At 39.1% G+C, this 23,314-nt stretch overlaps 1 protein-coding gene across 2 annotated transcripts; it reads right to left on the reverse strand.

The window, feature by feature from the left end:
• Positions 1–2,616: 2,616 nt before the first annotated feature.
• LOC142617588 (B3 domain-containing protein Os04g0386900-like) lies at positions 2,617–6,120 on the reverse strand. 2 transcript variants are annotated; one of them, XM_075790494.1, is made up of 3 exons: positions 5,915–6,120; positions 3,913–4,081; positions 2,617–3,272 (listed from the first exon to the last, which is right to left on the reverse strand). In XM_075790494.1, the coding sequence occupies exons 2-3, from the start codon at positions 4,048–4,050 to the stop codon at positions 2,958–2,960; spliced, it is 453 nt and encodes a 150-aa protein (XP_075646609.1). In that variant the 5' UTR covers positions 4,051–4,081; positions 5,915–6,120; the 3' UTR covers positions 2,617–2,957. The 2 variants fall into 2 exon arrangements, with proteins under 2 accessions (XP_075646609.1, XP_075646608.1); XM_075790493.1 differs by having other exon boundaries at positions 2,717–3,272; positions 5,875–6,120.
• Between the last annotated feature and the right edge of the window lie 17,194 nt (positions 6,121–23,314).

Below are 23,314 nucleotides of genomic sequence, written 5' to 3' on the forward strand. Positions count from 1 at the left end.
CAACCCACTGGTTGAAACCATAAACGAGAAAATGATGCACAATATGACAAACATAAACTAAAGGACAACTTGAGCACAACATAATGAAAACTTCATATGAAGATTTCTTCATTTAAGTGACAGTAGATTCAAGTGAGGAAATAGTTGAAGTGAGGACAAATACAAGTACATACTTTTTTTATAAGTAATACAAATTTTATTGCAATAAAAAAATAAAAATAAAAAAACCCAAGTACACAAGAAATGTATTGTGGGTGCAATACAATTACGATCCCAATAAAAATTGGTCAAACAAAATAGGAAGAGAAGAAAAAGAAAAAGATTGTTGTAAAGGTAAGCTCCACTCGAGCAAAGAATGGAAGAAGAAAGATTTAATCGAGAATAGAACCTTCACATCCCTAAATATAGAGCATCCATTCTTGCCAAATACACCACATTATGCAATGCGGCACAAATCTCCACAAAGCTATAATGCGATACCGGCTGAAATTTCCCTACAAAGAAGCAAACAACTCAATGACCCTTTGCGGCATAACCCAGTGAATACCAAACAAGCTAAACACCATTGTCCACAACTCATATGCTATAGGTTAGTGAAGAATTGATCCATTGATTCCCCACACTGTTTGCACATACAGCACAAGTCTATCACAATAATTCTCAGCTTTCAAATATTATCTATTGTTAAAATCTTACCAAAGGCAGCAGACTATGAAAAGAACGCCACCCTTGGAGGCACCTTCACTTGCCACGACATTTTCCAATGGATGGCATGACATTAGAAGGGGATAGTGAATGATAATATCCACAAACCTCAAACTCTCTACTCTTAACTGGCTTCCAGCAACTTTTGTCTAAACCATTGCCCAGCACAAATGTTGAATAAATCATGTCCATAAACAAGGCCAAAGATTCTAATTCCCAATCTTGCACTAGACAAAAAACTTGGACATCCCAATGAAGTCTACCATCAGAGAAACCGATAACATCAGGTACAGCAGACTTTTTATGCCAACTAATGCTGTAAAGTTTTGGAAAATCCTCTTTAAGGGTACAATCCCCACACCACTCATCTTGCCAGAACTTCACTCTAGTACCATCTCTCACATCAAACCGAGTGAATTTGGCAAAAGTCAACCAACCTCTTCTAATGGATTTTCAAAGAGTAACACCATAAGGGCCTGATACATCTTTAGTGCTCCAGCTGCCCCCCCCCCCCCCCCCAATTCACTCCAATATTTTGCCTTAATAACCCTCCTCCAAGAAGCGTCTCTCTTAGACCCATATCTCCACAACCATTTGCCAAGCAAGGATTAATTAAATCTTCTCACACCAAAAACCTAACCCCCCACTTTGCATTGGTTCAAAAATCTAGCAATTTGATTAGGAGTTCAACCATGCCAAGCTTGTCCTGTTTGAACCTGAGGCCTAGGCCCGTGGCGCCATCAAATTAGAACGAGTTTAAGAGTCAAGCCTTGGAATCCCTAGTAGAGCTCAACTGTCCTTGTTTAAGCTCACTCATACAACCGTTGGCTTTACTTAGTCTGCATAGTTGAATGAGAGAATCTAGAATTCTTTCAAGCTAAGGCTCCAATTGAGCATAACATCAGCAGTTGCACTAGACCTTGGTCTACAATTACTATACCCTAGTGCCTTTATATGCACAACATCTAAACTAGCATGGTTGCAAGCTTCAAGGAGTCTTGATTCAATTGTAAACCCATACTAAAAAGACTACGCTTCCCAAATGTGAGTAGCAATATATTGAAAGTAATAATAGGTTACTATCCCGAAAACCTTAAAGATATAGTTCATGCACCATTAAACAGAATAATCAGGTTGCAATTTGCTATCTAGTTCAACGGTTTTCAACTTGTTTGTAAAATCAAACCAACTAAACTTAAGCTTAACGTTCAAGCTATCAGATAAAAAGCCAAGCTTGAAGAACAACAAATTCAACCCAATTAGGCTGTAAGCAAATGAATACCATACAATAAACTGTCAATTGTCCCAAAAGTTTAAACTGTTAAAAAACAGTAAATTTAATGACTTTAACATTTATTCTAACACTCTCCTCACATGTAAGCCTAAAATCTCCCTTAATAACTAATATGTGGGATTTTAACTTTTTTAAATAGGAGGTAGAATTGAGACAAATTTTGAACTCATGACCATCTACTCTAATACCAATTGTCCCAACAACTTAAGCTATTAGGAAATAGTGAAGTTAATCACTTAACCATTATAATAGCACCATGCATATCCCAGTAAAGAAGATCATGAGAAGTAATGTTGACAAATGATCTAACACTAGTGAGTTTCTTACTGTCTATCTATGATAACATGATATCATTGACATCAGAAAACTTACTAACATAAATGTACTACTTTAAGGATATTAAACCCTCTCTACTCAAATAGGAGTTCACTAGAGTATTTTCACATCAAATTCTTGCAAATGTACAATTGTTAGACTAGCCACGGACAAAAAGCATTCTTGTGGCTGAAGGAAATTCCCTACTCCATAGAAAAGAGATGAATAATTAATGTTGTAAATTCAGAAAAAGGATACCCATAAGTTAAATGCTGTTAAATATGTCCACAATTTGATGGATGCCGTATAAGGTTTGTATAAGAACCTTTTATTGTAACTACAAATTTATAACAGTAAGGATATTCTGCATTCATATTACAATTAATTAGTAACAGTCGCATAATCTGAAAGACTAAAAGATATTTCACTAAAGAAAGAAATATTTTTTCCAAAAACAATCCAAGTAAGCATACAGCAGATGCCCCAAAACGAAAACTTCATGTAACATCAACAACTAGTAACATTAAAATCTAAATACACCAGTTAATAGATTCTAGTGCAGCTCTGGACACAAGTGATTTCCTAACAAGTAATCTTGTTCAGGAGATTAACAAAACACAGGAAAAGGCATTAATGAGAGATACTATTCAATAACAATAGGAGTGTTTGAACTCTCCCCCTCAGAACTGACCTTGCCTTGAAATTCAGGTGGGATGTCACCTCTAAGAATTTGAACTCGGAAAACAAGTTTTTTACTGGAGCGCTCTATGAGCTCAAAGACACATGCATCTCCAGCCTTGAGATTGTTGTCATTTATGAATGCTCTCCATCCAGAATCAAACTTTTTATGAGTACGTTGTGCGCCATTACATGACATCTCCCAGTTCTTGCCCCAGTAAGTCAGAACTGTGGGGACCACAAGAGAAGGAATTATTGAATGCAATTTTGCCGGAACCCCCTGTAAATCAACATAAAAATTATTCAAACAAATTAGACAAAACTTAATTTCAAGCAAGGTAGTCAAGGGCAAAAGGTGACCTTAAGGCGCTAAGGCCTTGTATTGCCCATGGCATGAAGTAACAAAAAGGCACTAGCTTGAGTGAAGCAAGGAGCCATATACTAAATATATTTATCATACATATAGAAGATAAATCAAATGTACCTAGTGTATTAAAATATTATAAGAAAGTGTTTTATGTGTTGCATAAGAAATTAGGTCTATCAAATGATTTCAAAATAGAAATAGAATTAACATAGTTTAGGCTCACCTTAGCGCCTAAGTTGTGATAGGGCCAAAACAAAAGAGGGTAAATACTAAATTGTAATTTAACATAAATGCTAATTTAAATTAGTCTGAGACATCCAAAACTTCAACATTCCACTTATTGATCTCACCTGATCTTATGGAGGGTGGGGAGTTAACAAGAAGTCAGAGAACATAAGGGTAGGTTGGGAACCGAATCAAGATTCTAGTAATATTAAAATGAAAGTGGAAGATAGTCCACCTCTTCATTTCCATTCTATTTTTATTTTTATTTTCAGTTTGAAAATCCAAATAAATGAAAAAAGGATTGCGGATAATCAAAGGGAATACTTACCATTTGATACAAGGGTTTGACATGTGATTTTGCAAGAACGACATCAAAATATGGCTTCCCTGAAAGTGGCCAATGTTGATTCTCTTGCAAATTGGTCTCCATAGGAACTTGTCCAGTTTGTGCCTGTGGGTACTCCATTTGACCTTTACTACTTCAATACCTGGATTACCTGCCAAAGAGTGCACTGAATAGTTATATTAAAGCTGTCAACTAGGTTCCAGATTTTTAATTTTTTTTTTTAAGTGTCAATTATACTATGGTACCATACAAAGCATAAAAAAATAAATTAAAAAATTTTATAAAAAAAAAAAACACCTAGAGATTCTTAATCCCATGACAAAAAATAATTCCACATCCAACAGCAGCCATGAGAAATCAAATTGTAGACTATATGTAATTTCAAACAGAGTAAAATATCATATACAGGGTGTGAGTGAAGAATATTGTAAAATATGGCCATATATCTAGTTGATGATATATAGCATGTGCAGAGCATTGGTGCAGAATGGAAATGTGCAGACAAAATGGGTGGAAATACAAGGAAAGACATAACAAAATGTGCATTAACGAGGAAAATGGTGATTTAGTGCATACAAATGAATGTGCTCACTACGCTCTACAATTTGAAATAGTTGGTCGTGTATAACAACCAATGACTGCTCCAATGGAAGTGGCACTCTGAACCAGTTAGTTACAATATCAAACAATATTTTTATAGTTATCATTGGAGATTAGTATCATGTTCTTAAGCAATTCTATTACTTAAACACAACATCCAATGGAATACATATACTAGTTTTAATCCATCTTTCAAAATGGAATCAACACAATTTTATGTGCATAAAATTAATTATAATATAGTCTGAAAAAAGGAATCTGAAAGTAAACATAAATTAATTTTCTTATTAAAAATGTGTAAGTATATCACTGATGAGAATCCAGATAAGCATTCAACCACAGCCAAGAAAAATATATTATTGGTGTATTAACCAAAATGGTGTTGTGTAGGCTACATTTGAACCAAGAAATTTCCTTTCTTTCCTTCATTTGAACCAAGCAAATAAAAATAGTGTTGGATTTTGGAAGAAGGATGACAAATGAAGGCAACATGATTGATTTTCAAACTACAAAAAGTCTTTATTTCCATATTTTCGATTTCCACCTCCTTTTAGCCAAGTAAACAGAACATTGAAAAAGAAAGAGATGAAAGGAATACTTTCAAGTAAGATACCAAAAACATAGTTTCTTCAACAATATTAAGAACACACCCAATTTCACCCCCACATTTCACAACATGCTGAAGTGGTCAAGTGGTGGGCCCATGTTAAAAACAACAATACTACAACATACCCAATTTTACATCATGCAAATGTGGTCAAATGCTGTGAGTGGCCAACCAAAATCTAAAAGTGGTGAGTCCATATAAACAGGACTGGACAAATAGCGTCCGTCCATCACGCAAAATTGACCACATCAATATATTGTGAAATTGGGTGTGTCCATAGAATTATGAGAAACACTAAGAGCACAACAAAAATCTCATAACGTTTTCACAACACCCTTGTTTTCGTAACATTTTCACAACACCCTTGTTTTCGTAGAAGAACTCTAGAAATTATTGTGTAAAATACAGTGAACAGAAAGTGTACACCACTCACGGACGGTAGATGTGTCCCTAGAATTATATAAGAACACAAAATCAAATCTCACAACATTTTCACAACACCCTTGTTTGCATTGTGGTGGGTTCCAGTATAATTTTCTTTTTACATTATTGTGAAACTTTGTTGTGAACATAGAAGAACTCAAAGAATTACTAGTGTAAACTTGCGTTGATCATGATCTTATTTGTTACCCAAATACACAAACACTAATAGGGACAGCAGTGGAGATCAAAATAAGAAGTGTTTACACAAAATAATGAAGCGAAATGAAGAGAGATTTACAGAGATTGATGGTTACCGATGATTTCGGAATGTAAAGTAAAAGGAGATGAAGAGACCTGAGGCTGAGAGAGATGAGGAGTTCTGGAAGTTTGCCCCAAGTACGACAGGAATCGGACGATGCAACAAGAAATAGAATCCTAGTAGAATAATACAATCTCTACGTGTTGTGTTGTGTTGTGTTGGGCCTATCCTATGTGACTGGGGTGGTGGTTGTTGAGAGTGAGAGTGAGTGAGAGAGAAAAAGCCAAAGCAAAAGAATCTCAACTGAAAGTGAAGCCACGATGTGAATGTATGTATGGATTGGTGGCGGGGCTTCAAAAGTTACAATATTTTGCTTATTAGACTCTTTTTTCTTTAGTTTTATTACCATTTTTAGTCCTCAATTTTTTGGCTCATATATCAAAACGCTTCCCACTCTTTCAAAATAATCCTTATCCCGTTATTTTTTGTGTCAAAACATCTAGTTTTTTTTTTTTTTTTTTTTTCATGTTTTCAAAACACATTTTTTTTTAAATAAAAATAAAAACAAGATGCCAAATAACTTTAAAAATATTATATCAATTTTAAATTATTATTATTTTCCAAATAATCTTGTGTTCCAATTAATCTTGTGTTAATTAATGTCCTTTTATTAAGTTTTTTTTTTTTTTGGTTTTCTATTTATGGGTGTCTAAGTCTGGTTGGTAAAAGGATTTAAATATATTTTTTTGTTTTGAAAACCAAAAAATGGTGGTCCTACAGTTTTTTTTATAGGTGGTCTAACACTTGAATCTATTATTTGAATAATGTTTCTAAATATAGTTTTCAAAAGAAAAATATTATGTCTACAATATTTTCACTACACTTTCACAGCAAATCTTAGATGTCAGGTTGTTAATATTATTATAGGTGGGCAAAAAAGTAATATAAGTAGTGGATTCAAAATAAAACTAATAATAATTAACGACCTATGATTTGTTGTGAAAATATTGTGAACGTACCATTTCTCTTTCAAAAAATTATTTTTTATTTTCACGGTTCAAAAAAAAAATGAAAACAATTGAGAAGATAGTTTCCCGATACAGAAAGTGTTTTTAATGACATAATATATATATATATATATATATATATATAACCAAAACCTCTGAAACTCTCACAATTTTCAACTTCAGCACAATATTTAAATAAAATTATCATTTTATTTAAATAAAATTATTTTTGTTTAGTCCAAATTTAACGATGAGTAAAACTCTATCTCTCTAACAAGTCCAACTTAAACTCAAATTCATCATTATCATTTTTTTTTTTAAATTATTATTTTTAATCTAAACTTAACAAGGAGTGAAACTCTATCTCTCTAATAAGTCCAACTTAAACTTAAATTCAAACGTTGATAATATATATATATATATATATATATATATATATATATATGTATAACTGAAGCAAACAACAGAGACTAACGTAAAAAAAAAAAAAATGCAAGCAATCTAATTCAACTTTCTTCTTTGATTAATGAATTTTGTGTCTGGAGGAGAATAAAAATGAACATGACGGATCTACATGGTTGATGTGATGACACAAAGGTGACAGGTTCATATTTGACATAGCCAAGGAGCGCGGATCCACAGTGGACGGACGAATATGATGCAGTAGTCATCCTTCCAGGCTTGGTTCCAAGAAACCCTAAATGGGATTTAAACTATATGATTAGGGCTGATGTGGTTTTGCTTGATCTCCACGTGAACGTGTATAAGAGGAATTCTTGTGTCACACGTTTAGCCTTGGTCAAAGGACTTCTATAAGGAAAAGAACTCTAGAAAGTATGCGAAAGGAAAAGAGTTCTTATTCTAAAAGGAAATGACTACATGGTCAAGGCATGAATGTTAACCCTACACCACTATAAATACTCCAAAACCCTCAAAAACCAAGGGACGCATTATTGACTCAACTCTAGCACTTTAGGGTTGTGAAAAGTTCTAACTTGACCTTCGGAGGGTTTTTGGCCGGCACCACACCGGTGCTCTTTATTAGGTCTTCGCTTTTCATTTTATAGGTGTTGTTTCGATTTGGGAACGCGTGTAGCTTATTGGTGATTTTTCGGCATCATCAGTTGGCGCCGTCTGTAGGAAAAGCATCAGCACTGGAGGGTAATCAGCCTTTGCTCTATCCCTGAGACAAAAAGTTGCATGGTACTCACTTGATCGATGGCAACAACCAACAATCAAGGCGACGAACTGCACGCCACAGCTTTAGAGAGGCAAGTCCAAACGCTTGCGGCGGCGGTTGAGCGCCTAACCAAGCAGAATCATGATCTAGAAGAGCAACTGCGGTAAAGGAATGCGCACTCAAGCGCACCAGAGGAACACTAGGAAGGTGCAAGCGCGGATGGGAGGAACCTGGAAGGGCTTGAGGGTAGCAACGCTCCAAGTAGACCGGAGCGGCAGGACACTAACTGGCCATCCATCTCGGACACCCTATCACCTCACATAGCAGCTGAGATGCAGGAGATGAGGGAACGGATGGATGTGATGATGAACGCCCTAAGAGGTCGAATCTCCAGCGACCTAGATGACCTAGTCCATAGAACTGATTCGCCTTTCACAGCGCTCGTAAGTTCGTGCCCCCTTCCCCCAAAATTTCACATGCCTTAGGTGAAGAATTACAATGGATCCAAGGACCCATTGGATCACTTGGAATCTTTCAAGACCCTAATGTATCTTCAGGGAATACTGGATGAAATCATGTGTAGAGCTTTTCCCACCACATTGAAAGGACCTGCGAGGGACTGGTACAGTAGGCTGACGCCTAATTCCATCGGCACTTTTAAGGAATTAGGCACACAGTTTATATCACACTTTCTCGGGAGTCATTGGGAGTCACCGGCATAAGAAGTCTACCGCGTGTCTGATGAACATTAAACAACGAGAAGACGAGACTCTAAGATCATACATAGCTCGCTTTAACAAGGAAGCCCTCTCAATAGACGAGGCGGATGACAAGATACTTGTAGCAACGTTCACAAATGGGCTGCGAAATGGTAAGTTCCTGTTTTCTCTGTATAAGAATGACCCAAAGACTATGTCCGAAGTGTTTTACAAGGCAACGAAGTACATGAACGCAGAGGATGCCTTGCTGGCCCGAGAGGAAAAGCCTAGAAAAAGGGAAAGGCAGGAAGATACACGACCGGATAAGGGACGGAAGATGGCTAGAACTGGAGAGCGACGGGAAGATCGACGACCCAAACCACCCGCGGGAAGATTCACGAACTTCACCCCTCTCACAGCCCCAATCGACCAAGTGTTAATGCAGATCAAAGATGAAGGAACCCTGACGTTTCTTAGCAAGCTGAAGGGAGATCCGAACAAGAGGCCAAAAGACAGATACTACCGTTTTCATGGCGATCATGGCCACGATACGACGGATTGTTATGACTTAAAACAGAAAATTGAAGCCCTCATTAGGCAAGGAAGGTTGCAGAGGTTTGTGAGGAAGGAGAGAACGGATCAACTCCAGGACCAAATCCCCGACGGGAGAACCAGCGTCCCAGACCACCTGTAGGAGACATACGAATGATTGTAGGGGGCACTACTTCTACAGGGTCATCCAAAAAGGCCAGAAAAACCTATTTGCGGATGGTTCAAAGCATCTAGTTGACAGGTTCCTCACCGAAAATGGCGCGACGTGATAACCCCAGTATCGGGTTTTCGGAAGAAGATGCGCGACGCCTTCACCACCCGCATGACGACGCGCTTGTCGTCAGCATACGGGCAGGGGACTACAACATGCATTGAGTTTTGGTGGATAACAAAAGCTCAGCGGATATCCTCTACTATCCCGCGTTCCAGAAAATAGGGATTGGTAGAGAACAACTGGTCCCAACAAATGCACCCCTCGTTGGCTTCGGAGGGACAAGGGTTTACCTTTTGGGCGTCGTCGCGTTGTCTGTGACGGTCGGGGATTACCCACAGCAAATAACCAAGGATGTAGCTTTTCTCGTGGTCGACTGCTCTTTTGCTGATAACGCCATCCTTGGACAGCCCACTCTCAATGCATAGAAGGCTGTAACCTCAACCTACCATCTAATGGTCAAATTCCCCACCGAATACGGAGTTGGAGAATTGCGCAGAAATCAGGTGGCTGCACGGGAATGCTATATCGCCATGATGGAAATAGACGACCACCTACAAGCAATGAACATCGAGGAACAACGAACGGTAGCAGAACCGGTGGAAAAGTTAGAAGAAGTACACCTGGATGATTCTAGGCCCGAACGGACCACAAGAATCGGCACCTTGGCCAGCTAAACAGTCCGACAAGCACTTGCATTATTCCTCAAGGAAAACCAAGATGTTTTTGCATGGAGTCACGAGGACATGCCGAGGATAGACCCGTCGGTCATGGTTCACAGGTTGAACGTGTCACCCTCTTTCTCTCTTGTCCGAAAGAAGAAACGAGTGTTCGCCCCTGAACGAGATCGAGCCATAGCAGAAGAAGTACGGAAGCTACAAGAAGCAGACTTCATACGCGAGGTGTACTACTCTGATTGGTTGGCAAATGTAGTAATGGTCAAGAAGGCCAATGGGAAGTGGAGAATGTGGGTTGACTTCACAGATCTGAATAGGGCCTGCCCTAAGGATAGTTACCCACTCCCACGTATTGACACCCTGGTAGACTCCACTGCAAGACATGAACTCTTGAGCTTCATGGATGCCTTCTCCGGCTACAACCAAATTAAATTGGATAAGGTTGATCAGGAGAAAACCTCGTTCGTAACGAGTCAGGGACTTTTCTGCTACAAAGTAATGCCTTTCGGGCTTAAAAATGCAGGAGCCACATATCAGAGATTGATGAACAAGATGTTCACGCACCATATTGGTAGAAACGTGCAGGTTTACGCAGATGATATGTTGGTAAAAAGCGTACGGGAGTCCGATCACCTGAGGGACCTCCAAGAGACTTTCGACACTCTTCGGTCATACAAAATAAAGCTGAATCAGAGTAAATGCACGTTCAGAGTAACTGTAGGAAAATTCTTAGGATTCATGGTATCCCAAAGGGGCATTGAGGTTTATCCAGAAAGGGTGAAGGCGATAATGGAACTGGTTCCTCCAAGGACGGTAAAGGAAGTACAAAGTTTGAACGGCAAGATAGCAGCCCTGAATAGATTCGTATCAAGGGTGACAGACAAATGCCTCCCTTTCTTTCACATGCTGAGAAGATCATTTGAATGGACAGACAATTGCCAAAAGGCATTTGAAGATTTAAAGGGGTATCTCTCCACTCCACTGTTGCTCAGCCCATCTATGCCGGGGGAAGAATTGTTCCTATACCTTGCCGCCTCTTCAATAGCCGTCAGTGCAGCTCTTATCAGAGAAGAAGATAAGATACAAAGGCCCGTATATTTCATAAGCCGGGCACTGAGAGGAGCAGAAGAAAGGTACCCTTAGATGGAGAAACTCGCCTTCGCATTAGTACCACGGTACGAAAGCTCATACCATAATTTCAAGCACATACCATAAATGTCATGACAAATAAACCCTTACGAAGAGCAATGAGTAGCCCTGAAGCTGCCGGACGGATGGTATTGTGGACAATCGAGCTGAGTGAGTTCGACATTCGGTATCAACCACGAGCGGCTGTGAAGGGATAGGTATTAGTAGATTTCGTCGCTAAGTTCACCATCATAAAAGACCAGGGGGAAGAGGAGACTCCCTTATGGAAAATCTATACGGACGGATCTTCCAATAGACATGCTGGAGGGGCCAGAGTGGTACTCCACACTCCGGAAGGAGATAAGATCGAATGTATGATCCGTCTAGATTTCTCTACCACCAATAACAAGGCAGAATACGAAGCCTTATTAGCAGGACTGGACCTCTCGATAGCCGCGAGAGCTAAGAGTATGATCATATACTCCGATTCTCAAGTTGTGACCAGTCAGGTTAATGGGAGCTACGAGTGCAAGAATGAGAGAATGAAGAGGTATCTCGAGGAAGTGAAGGGTCGAGCAAACAATCTCCAGATCAAGTTGATTCAAATCCCAAGAGAAGAGAACCAAGATGCCGACCGACTCGCAAAATCAGCTTCAACATAACCTATGATCATCCCCGACCAGGTATTATCCTTCGTCCAACTATCATCATTATTAGATGGCACTAGCATGCAGGAAGTAATCAGTGAGCATTGTTGGATGGCTCTAATAACGGCGTATCTCAAGGATTGTAGATTGCCAGACAAGAAAGAGGTCATAAGAAAGTTGAAGGTTAAATCTACTCGATTCGTTTTGATTAAGGATGTCTTATACAAAAGAGTATTCTCCTGACTATACTTAAGATGCCTCGACCACAATGAAGAAGACTACGTGATGAGAGAGGTCCATGAAAGAGTTTACAAAAACCATTTTAGATCAAGGTCTTAAGTGCACAAGTTACTCCATATAGAATACTACTGGTCAATAATGTAGAAGGATGCCAACACATAAGTCAGGGCCTGGGACAAGTGTAAACGATTTGGCAATATTAAAAGGCAACCAATGGAAGAACTCACCCTTATGACGGCTCCATGGCCATTCGTACAATGGGGATTAGACATCATGGGCCCATTTCCAATAGCGGTAAGGCAGTTGAAGTTCTTAGTAGTTGGCATTGATTACTTCACCAAATGGGTGGAAGCAGAGGCTTTAGCCACTATCACGGAGAAGAATATCTGAAGTTTTGTATGGAGGAATATTATTTGCAGGTGTGGTATTCCGAGGGTACTAGTTTCGGACAACAGAAAACAATTCAACAACGACGCATTCAAAGACTTTTGTTCCCAGCTTGGGATCAAGAATCACTACTCGTCACCTGCCCACCCACAGGCCAATGGATAGGTTGAAGTCACGAACTGGTCCTTGCTCAAGATTATCAAGGCCCGGCTCGAAGGGGCAAAGGGCATATGGCCGAACGAATTACCAAGTGTTTCATTGGCGTACAGGACAACGGTGAGAACACCGACAGGGGAAACGCCGTTTTGATTGGCGTATGGTAGTGAGGCCGTCATACCGGCAGAAGTGGGGCTAACTAGTTACCTGGTGGAAAGCTACAACGAGAACAAAAATGACGAAGCCATGCGTTTGCAGCTCGATCTTATGGACGAAGTCAGGGCCACAGCGGAGCAAAGACTAGCGCGATACCAAGACCTGATGGCGAAGCATTACAACTCTAAGGTCAGGCACAGGGACTTCCAGGTGGGAGATCTGGTCTTAAGAAGGATACTCGGCGCTACAAAAGATGCCTCCCAAGGGAAGCTAGGACCTAACTAGGAAAGACCATACAGGATCATTTCATGGCATAGGAAGGGAACATACTACTTAGAGACACCAGACGGAAAAAAGCTGAGTCACCCATGGAACACAGAGCACCTGAAGAAATACTACCAGTAGGCGAAGAACAAAGACGACAGCATCATTTACCTCCTCATTTCCAGTTTATCTTTTAGTTTTTATTTCCTACAAGTACTTTTAGAGCCAAATGGCGTTTTTTTTTTTTTTTGTGAACAATATTCTACCAATCCATTATAATAAGAGGAGTTTATTCATAACATATGGAATATATTTTGCTCAAAATCTAACAAGTCCACACAGTGGACGGATCATCCAAAAAGGATGAAAATCCAACAAGTCCACACAGTGGACGGATCATCCAAGAAGGATGAAAATCTAACAAGTCCACACAGTGGACGGATCATCTGAGAAGGATAAAAATCTACAAAGTCCACACAGTGGACGGATCATCCAAGAAGGATGAAAATCTAACAAGTCCACACAGTGGACGGATCATCCGAGAAGGATGAAAGTTTAACAAGTCCACACAGTGGACGGATCATCCAAGAAGGATGAAAATCTACTGTCCACACAGTGGATGGATCATCCAAGAAGGATGAAAATCTACAGTCTACACACTGGACGGATCATCCAAGAAGGATGAAAATTGATCAAGTCCACACAGTGGACGAAACATCCAAGAAGGATGAAAACTTATCAAGTCCACACAGTGGACGAAACATCCAAGAAGGATGAAAACTTATCAAGTCCACACAGTGGACAGATCATCCAACAAGGATGAAAATTTACCAAGTCCACACAATGGACGGATCATCTAAGAAGGATGACAACCTATCAAGTCCTTCTAATGGACGGATCATCCAAGAAAGATGAAAACTTATCAAGTCCACACAGTGGACGGATCATGATGAAAATTTACCAAGTCCACACAGTGGATGGATCATCCAAGAAGGATGACAACGTATCAGGTCCACATAGTGGACGGATTATCCAACAAGGATAAAAATTTATCAAGTCCATACAGTGGACGGATCATCTAAGAAGGATGAAAATTTATCAAGTCCCCATAGCGGACGGATCATCTAACAGACAGACCATCTCAGGACCACGTTCATTAAAATGATATAGTAAACGAGTCACTAAAAACAAGATAAAAATTTCTGGTTGAAGTATAAGAATCAACAAGGACAGCCAAAAGAAGACGGATTCATTGAAAATTAGTCAAAGTACTAACGAGATATAATAAGCAAATGACAACAGTTGAAATTAGCTGTTCTCCCATACATTTTTTATACTTAAAAAATAAATACATGTTACTCCTGAACCACAACGGTTTCCTCGTTAGCATCAGAGCATTTGGGTAAAGGTTGACAGGCGTCATCCTCGACGGGTCCTTTTTCACCAACATTTGGGGCTTCGTCATCACCAGGACCTTCGCCAAAGAGTTCTTCTGTCCCTTCAGAGTCGACGGGGTAGGCAGGAGTCTGACCCTCGTTGTCTATATTGATATGAGCAAGGTTCAAATCAGGAAACGAGGCCTTCACCTAACGAAGACAATCGTCGAATCCGTCGCCAAAGGAGGAACCTAGTTCGGCCAAAAGGGTGTCGGAGTCTCTGTATTCCTTTACAACATCAATCTTGGCTAGACGGATGTTGTCTTCATTAGCTTTCACCGTCTCCCTTAGTAATTCCACCTCTTTTTCTAAATTTTCACGAGCTTGCTCGGACAACTTTAGTTTCTGTTCATGACGAGGCTTCTAGAGCTTCAACTCGTCAAGCTCCTCCGCCGTCACCTTAGACTTTGCGCGGACATGCTCCAACGTCTTCTCATGAGCGAGGCACCAGTCCATTAATCCCTTAACTATCACGACCGTCTGCACCAACAATATATAAGCGAAAGAGTAAAAACATGACGAAACAAGTAAGCGACGGGTACTAACCTGAGTAAGACTAAATAAACAGGTCTCCCCCATTGCCTCCGTCGCATGATTACCAAGGTCTTCATAATCCTCGTCTTTGATGATGGAAGTTAACTGACCGAGGGCGTACTACGAATCCTCGCAAAGCAAGATGGGGGGGATTCTCTTTGACGGGGTTAGGATTCACCATCAGACCCTTGCCCTTACCTATCCCTAGCTTAGGGGGCAACTTCGCTGCACCGGACCCTTGACCAGCAGGCAATCCCGTCACCAGCTTTTGTTTCTTAGTATGATGGTCAACCTTTTCAGTTGGTAACCTTTTTGCAGACAGATGAAAAGAACCCGTCATGGTAGGGAGGTCAACATCTTGTTTTCTCTTGAGAGCTTGTTGTTTGATAAGAGGTCTCCTCCTGGCATCATCCATTTTTGCAGAAAGTAGATGAGTGAAAACAATGTTGTACGACAAAGCAAAAGTGGAGGGTCAAAAGACTTACGCTTGCGTATTCCTGAGTCGTATCGACGGGCAGCAGTTGTAGGTTCTAGACCGTCACAGTGCCAATGAAGGGTGTCCAATGTGACGAGCTTTATCCAAGTCCTCTCCGACAACCTGGTGGTCTGGAAGATTTTTTCTAAAAAGCCAAATTGTTCTGTGGTAATAGGTAGACGGTCTCTAGCTACAAAATTGAACGGTTAGAATAACTTCAATACCTCATAAAAGCTTGGAAAGTAAGACGGGCTCATACCGGACGGAGGCATTATCCCCCAAGTCTTATCCACCGGCATGTATTCGTAATCGTCAGAACGACACATCCAACCGTCTCCCTGAAGGAAGAAGTATCGACCCTTCCAGTTACGATTTGAGTCGGGGGTCTCGGACACTAACTTAAGCACCGGACTCCTCGGCACAAAGCTATACATGCCCTTCGACTTGGTAATCTCAGACGGACGATAAAAATGAAAGAAATCTTCCACTGTCAACCGTCTCGCCCCGTCAGACATCACACCATACAAGACCTCAACGCTTAGGAAAACTCTCTAGGCATTTGGCGAGATTTGACTGACGGCTAAACCTAAGTACTGAAGGAGACGACGGTGCAAACCACTTAATGGGAATCGAAGGCCCACTTTGAGCATCTGTTCATACACCCTAACGTCTTCAAGACCCTTGCAATAGCACTTCTCGGACTTAAAAGGAAGACAGATGGGAATGTTATCGGGTATCTGATATTTCTGCCTAAGCGTATTGAAGTGCGGCTGCTTAATGCCGGAGATGAAATCATTCACCATCCACAAAGGAAGCATGATGAATTCCCTAAAACCGTTAGGGCCTATGACAGACTGGATTGGTGGATCTATACTGTCTAAGTCATCGTTCAAGTCATACTCTGACCCGTCCTCATCCTGCCCTTCATCTTCCACATTGGAAGGAAAGCTGGCTGACGGTTCCCTCTCCTCGCTAGAGGTGTCATGGTCTGCTTGACCTAACGGGAATAGCTCTTTGTAGCCCGCTCCCTCGCGGACATAAGACTGACCACTTGACGCTTCACTAGACATCTGACACCTACATATGATGGGTAAAGGAAACCTAAGACTCTAGATCTATGCTGACGATGGACCAACATGCGAAATAAAGAACATAAATTAATAAGCAAAAAAGGCACTCACAGGTGGACGATACGAAAAGGCAACGGACGAGCTGAAAGGACGACGAATCTCAACTTCTTGAGGCAACGGATCACACAAAGTGGACGGTTGCGCTCTGATCAGCAGAAAATTTTCCAAAGTGTAAAAATGAAAGGGATGGGTAATATATATAGAAGAAACGGCGCGGTAAACGAAGGGGCGCATCGATTCCAACAAACTACCAGTGGAGCACCACCACGTGTCCCTAGTACATTTATGACTGTTCCAACGTGTCCATCAAAACAATCCTATCAAGGGTCAATACTAACCGTCATTCCATCAGACCACAGAGGAAAGTTGACGGCCTCATGGAATTAGGGGGCAACTGAAGGGGAATAAAAATGAACATGACGGATCTAAATGGTTGATGTGACGACACAAAGGTGACGGGTTCACATTTGACATAGCCAAGGAGCGCGGATCCACAGTGGACGGACGAATATGATGCAATAGTCATCCTTCCAGGCTTGGTTCCAAGAAACCTTAAATGGGATTTACGCTATACAATTAGGGCTGATGTGGCTTTGCTTGATCTCCACGTGAACGTGTATAAGAGGAATTCTTGCGTCACACGTTTAGCCTTGATCAAAGGACTTTTATAAGGAAAAGAACTCTAGAAGGTATGCGAAAGGAAAAGAGTTCTTATTCTAAAAGGAAAGGACTACATGGTCAAGGCATGAATGTTAACCCTACACCACTATAAATACTCCAAAACCCTCAAAAACTAAGGGACGCATTATTAACTCAACTCTGGCACTTTGGAGTTGTGAAAAGTTCTAACTTGACCTTCGGAGGGTTTTTGGCCGGCACCACACCGGTGCTGTCTGTTAGGTCTTCGCTTTTTGTTTTGTAGGTGTTGTTTCGATTTGGGAGCGCGTGTAGCATATTGGTGATTTTTCGGCATCATCAGTGTCGAATTTTTTTTATATTATTATTATTAATAAATTTCAATTCAACATATGTGGATATTTGTTTATATCTAAGATTTTCTTTCTATCTTATTCTTTTGTAATATTTAGAATTGATTTTCTTTTTAAGTATTTGGGTTAATCTCCATATTTATATTGACAATGTTTTGGGTTTGGTTTTTGTGTTGAAATTTCTGCTAATTTTTTTTTTATTGTACATGGCAAATAAAACATCTCTATTTTTTGAAAAAAAAAAAATCAAAGTTGCAACCTATTTCTTCTAACCTAGGGAACTATAAATTTTTATTTGGTATGTTATATATAAATTTGTTGAATTTGGTTTGGTTTTGAAGTAGATTTTGGGAATTCTATAAATTTTAAAGTTTGATCTTAATTCTTCACCTTAAATGCTTTTTATTTAGGTTCATGTGATTTTTTTTTGTTTTCCTATTAAAAGCTATGATTTTTGGTTGATTAATTATTTGTTTGGATTTATTTCAATTATTTATTTATTTGAATTCAACATAAAAGATAATGGAATTAGGTATCATAATTTTGATATTTTTTCATGTTTTGAATTGTCTATATTGTTATTACTATGAGAAAATCATATTGTTACTCAAATTTGAAACTTGGTGTGTCTTCCTTATATCATGTTCTTTGTTTATATATTTGCAGTTTATATTAGTTTTGTGTGTGTGTGTGTGTGTGTGTATAACTATTGGAGTTTTGCTTTATTAATTTAAGAATTGTAAATTACTTTGTAGGTTTCGGTAACTATGCACTTGCAACTCAATAACGTTCAATATTAGACAACACTTCCAAACTATGGAAAAGTATAGAAGTTAAATATTTCTTCATTTTTTTTAAAAAAAAAATACTATCTAGCAAAATGTCTATTTACTCATTGTTGGATTTTTTTTCAAAGTCAATAGCTTTTCTGTGTATCGCATGGGTTAGCGACTAGTTGTAAATAAATTTAAAATAATGAACCCCACACATTTGCCCCGACTCTTTTATCTCTTGAATTTAGGAATTTATGATTCTAAAAAAAAAATAGGAATTTATCTTTATCACCAAAAATTCACACACTTCAATTTTGAGCTTATCATTATAAAAAATTAAATAAAATATATGACCTCTTTTTTTTTTTTTTACCATGCTTTAGTTTTGATTCTTTTGGATCTTATCATTATCCAAAATTTTAAAAAAAAATGTAATCTACATGTTACTTTTACTTTTTATCAAAAGTAGAAAATGGCCTCTATGGTGCCCAAACCTGGGAATGACGCATTCTGGGATAAAGGATTTGGGCTCCCAAGTTATTCTTTTATGGGTTTCCTCGCACTTGTACCGGTTGTTGCCTCAAACGCTGCCTTAATAGCCCAATCCCCTTTATCTTTGTGGTTCTCAACCTAATTCTCACCTACCCTTTGATTTTTCTTCTCTTTTTCTCTCAACTTACCCTCTCCCTTCTTCCTTGTCTCTTTTCTCCCCCTCTTTTCTTTCCAACCCCCTACCATCTGTCCTCACTTCTCTTATAAAGTCTCTCCTTAGTGGGGGTTCAAATTATTACTTTTTCATCAGTTCCCATGCAATCCCACTTCCGCCTAAAATCCCAAGGAAAAATCATTCTTTCTGAGGATTCTCTTGAAACTTGTTCCAGACGTTAAATAGCATTAAGCAGCGAACTCTCTAAAGGCACTAGCTAGACTCGGGGACCAACCTGAATTTAACCATTTCCTCATCAGTCTCCCACAAGCTTGTTAGTCGGTATTGGGCTAGCCTAGCCCGAACATGGTGGGATTCCCCGAACAACAATTTCTAGATCCTTGCATACCTATTGTTGGGTTGAGCCTATCCCTACAATGTTGGGCCACCTTTGGTTTCCTGGGGCAGCCTTTGCTACCTAGACTGGCCTTAGGCCTTGGTTAAATGGGTCATTTCCAATCACCCAGGTCCAAGCCCCCACAGCCTCCTAAACATCAATTTTTTCAATATTTTGAAAATTGTTTTAAAAATGAGAGTCAAACAAGTATAATGTAAAAATTATTATCTGAAAACTACTTTCACATTCAATTTCTCAAAAACTATTTTCACATTGTTTTTAGAATAAAAACAAAATTCCTTCCACCAAGAGAAAATGCTTAGAACCTATTTGATAGGGGAATTTTTGTTTTTGTTTTCAAAACTGTTAGGACATATGTGGAACTTGTTATGAACATATGTCATTTATAATTGGCTAATCCTTTGACAAAACGCACTTTACTTGTAATTGGGTAGATCTAGAATGGTTTAAAGTCTTCAAGCAACATATTGTTCAGGTCAAGAGTTAAAGCCATGCAAATCTATTCAAGAATCAAGTGAAGAAGTGTTGTATTTTAAAGTTCGACAAATTGTATCTATTGAGGTTTAAAAGTGAATTTTAGCCCAATACTCGACAACATCTCGACAGATAACCTATCTATCGAGGATTACGAAATTCAGATTTCTAGATCTGTTTTTCACGCATATCCAAGCTATTTGTGTAGAGTTTCTTTTCTCACAACCCTAGACATATATAATGATTATTTTAAGGGCCGTCAAAGGTGATGCAACTTGATGCAAAGTGATTATTCACTCAAATTGTGATCGGAGACAATTTTCCATAGTTCATCTTTCTCTTGATGAAGCTGTTGCGTTTGTACACCGTAGGGTTTTATAACCAAGGAACTTCTTGATCTTTATCGTGTGAATGAACTAAAGAATTTTGCAGCAAACATCTTTCTCAAGTTGGTGTGTTGGTCACGTACTGGAATTCAGGCAAAGGAGCAAGCTGTGTGCTGGGATCTGCGCATCAATTGGTTAGTCACGTACTAGGAGTCGTGCATTGAAATGAGAGATTATCACTACATTACAAATCCAATTATGTATTGGGGTAAGGCTTCAACTGTAGGTTGGTATAAGGTACTGGGATTCCTTTACTTGTAACCGCTTATTTTGATAATAGTGGATTCTCGGGAGTAGTGACCTTAAATTCATCCAGTGGGGTTTTGCCTCGGTGGTTTTCCCCAATTCGTAAACAAATCACCTGTGTCAAATTTAATTTCCGCTACATTTAGTTATTTGATGATTTGTTTATACTACCACACTTATTGCATGTTAAATTGACTTAATTAATTCACTTGACTAATTAATTGGTTAATTTACCTAAGGGGTCAATTCATTCTTGGCCTATCAAGTGGTCTCAGAGCGAGCACACTCTGATTAAGGTTAATCTTTACTGTGTGATTCATTGACTCATGTTTGTCATGGATAGAGAACAATCTTTAATTATACCTCCTTTATTTGATGGCACTAACAATGCATACTAGAAAGTACGCATGAGAGTTTTCTTGCAGTCTTTAGATGAGAAAGTGTGGCAAACTGTGGAGATAGGATGGACCAAGCCAAAGGAAGCACCGGCTGATTAAGATGCTGCAAAGATCAAAGCGGCAAACTTCAACAGCAGAGCATTGTATGCTTTATTCAATGCGGTCACAAATGAGGAGTTTAGTAAGATATGATCCACTGAAACTGCTAAGGAAGTATGGACCATCCTCTAGAAAACCTATGAAGGAACTAAGGCTGTTAAGGATTCAAAACTTCAAAAGCTTACCACGAGCTTTGAAGAGATTAAGATGGAGGATGATGAGTCATTTGATGAGTTCTATACCAAGCTAAAGGACGTAGTGAACTCTGCATTTAATCTTGGAGAAACCATTCCAGAACCCAAGATTGTTAGAAAGGTGCTCAGATCTCTTCCATAGAGATTCCATGCCAAGATCACCGTCATTGAGAAATCAAAGGACATTGACCAAATTCCTTTGACAGAGTTAGTTGGCAACTTGCAAACCTATGAATTGGATTTATCTAAGATCAGGAAATCGAGCAAGAGCAAGAGCATGGTATTAAAGGCCAAAAGCAGTGACACCGATGAGTCTTCTAATGATGAAGATTCTAAGATGAAATCCTATATCATGAGGCAGTTCAAAAAGTTTATGAAGAATGCCAATGCGAAAGGATTTGACGAGGACTGAAAGTAATCCAGTTTTTCACAGTTTAAGAACCAAGATAAAGGGAAGAAGAATGCTAGGGATGACAGTCAGTACACTGTTCCCTCTAGACTAAAGTACTTCAGTTGTCAAGGCTTTGGACATATGAAATAAGAATGTCCAACTTATCTCAAGACCATTGGGAAAAGCAAAGCCCTTGCTGCTACCTTGAGTGATACCGAACCTGAGGATGATTTAGATAATGATGACGAGAGAATCTGGAAAACCTTCACTGCCACAATGAATCCTCTTGAGGGGATTGTTGAAGAGGTAGATGAAAAAGAGGACTTGGTGGAGTCTAAAATTAAGAAAATGGATGAACATGATGACATCCATACAGCCTATGCAAAGTTGTACAAGGTCTCCGAAAAGCATGAGAAATTGTATAGGCTGGCTACCAAGAAGTTGAGTGATGTAGAAATTGATAGAGAAGAGCTCTCCACGAAATTTGATGAAGTTAATCAAACCATTGGAGCATTATGGTTTGAGAACAATTTCTTGGCTGAGAGGACCAAGAAGCTTGAAGCAGAGTTGTTTCAAGTTAGAGCTCAATTGAAGAAGACTTCCAGTGCAAAGCTTGATGAGATGCTTAGTTTCTAAAATTTGCTTCTAATAGAACCGGTTTGGGGTATGATTTCTCTTCTCCTAATATTGCTTCTTCTAGTACTACTGTGTTTGTTTTACCTGCTAATAATGTTGATTCTAGGAATAACGATGTTAAAACTGTTTTAGCTAGTGAGAACGTTGACAAGGGTAAATCTATCTTAGGAGCACCTCCTAAACTTGAAAAGAAAGATACTAAAAACCCTAGGACTAAGAAGGGTAATAATCAAAAGTCTAAACAAAAGAAGCAGCATCTCCGTCATCACTGTGGAGTTATAGGACATACTTGACCTAATTGCTATAACTGGTGAGCCACTCAACAAAGAACAGTATGATCTCATCTGGAAACTAGAATTAGTTTCCATCCTCTCTTACTCCTCTTGGAGATCTTCTAAAGACCCTCATGTTCCTTTCGAACTTAAATGATTTCAATTCTTTCCCGTCACAGCCAGATCAAGGGTTCGCCAAACGGAAAGGTTCTTCCAAGGTGTGGAAGGAAAAATACTCAAAGTGATTTAGTCACTTTTTCTCTCTGTCACGACCTCAATCCATGAAACATGAATTTAGATGCATGACTAACCTGCTGAACTTATATAACTCAATAACCATAATTGATCCAAAATAAATTAAAACTCCAAAGAAACAAGTACTCTTAAAAACCTCTTACAAAAAATCTATACCCCACAAATTGAAATTAATCTCCACTATATAAAACATGCATTACATAATAAAGGTAACTGAAATTCTATAAATCTTCAAGTAATACTGAAGTCGCCTACAACTTCCACACTCTACCTTGCACCTTACAAAGCGATCCAAAGATTCTATATTCTCAACTACACTTTAATTTGAAAACAGTAATTGATGGGGTGAGCCACACATCTAGTAAGTAAGGGCATGTTAGGCATGTGAGTGTAACACAAAAACTCACATTTTAAATAACATTACACACTTTTTCACATAC

This window comes from Castanea sativa, chromosome 11, assembly GCF_040712315.1.
Source record: "Castanea sativa cultivar Marrone di Chiusa Pesio chromosome 11, ASM4071231v1".
Classification (NCBI taxonomy): Eukaryota; Viridiplantae; Streptophyta; class Magnoliopsida; order Fagales; family Fagaceae; genus Castanea; species Castanea sativa.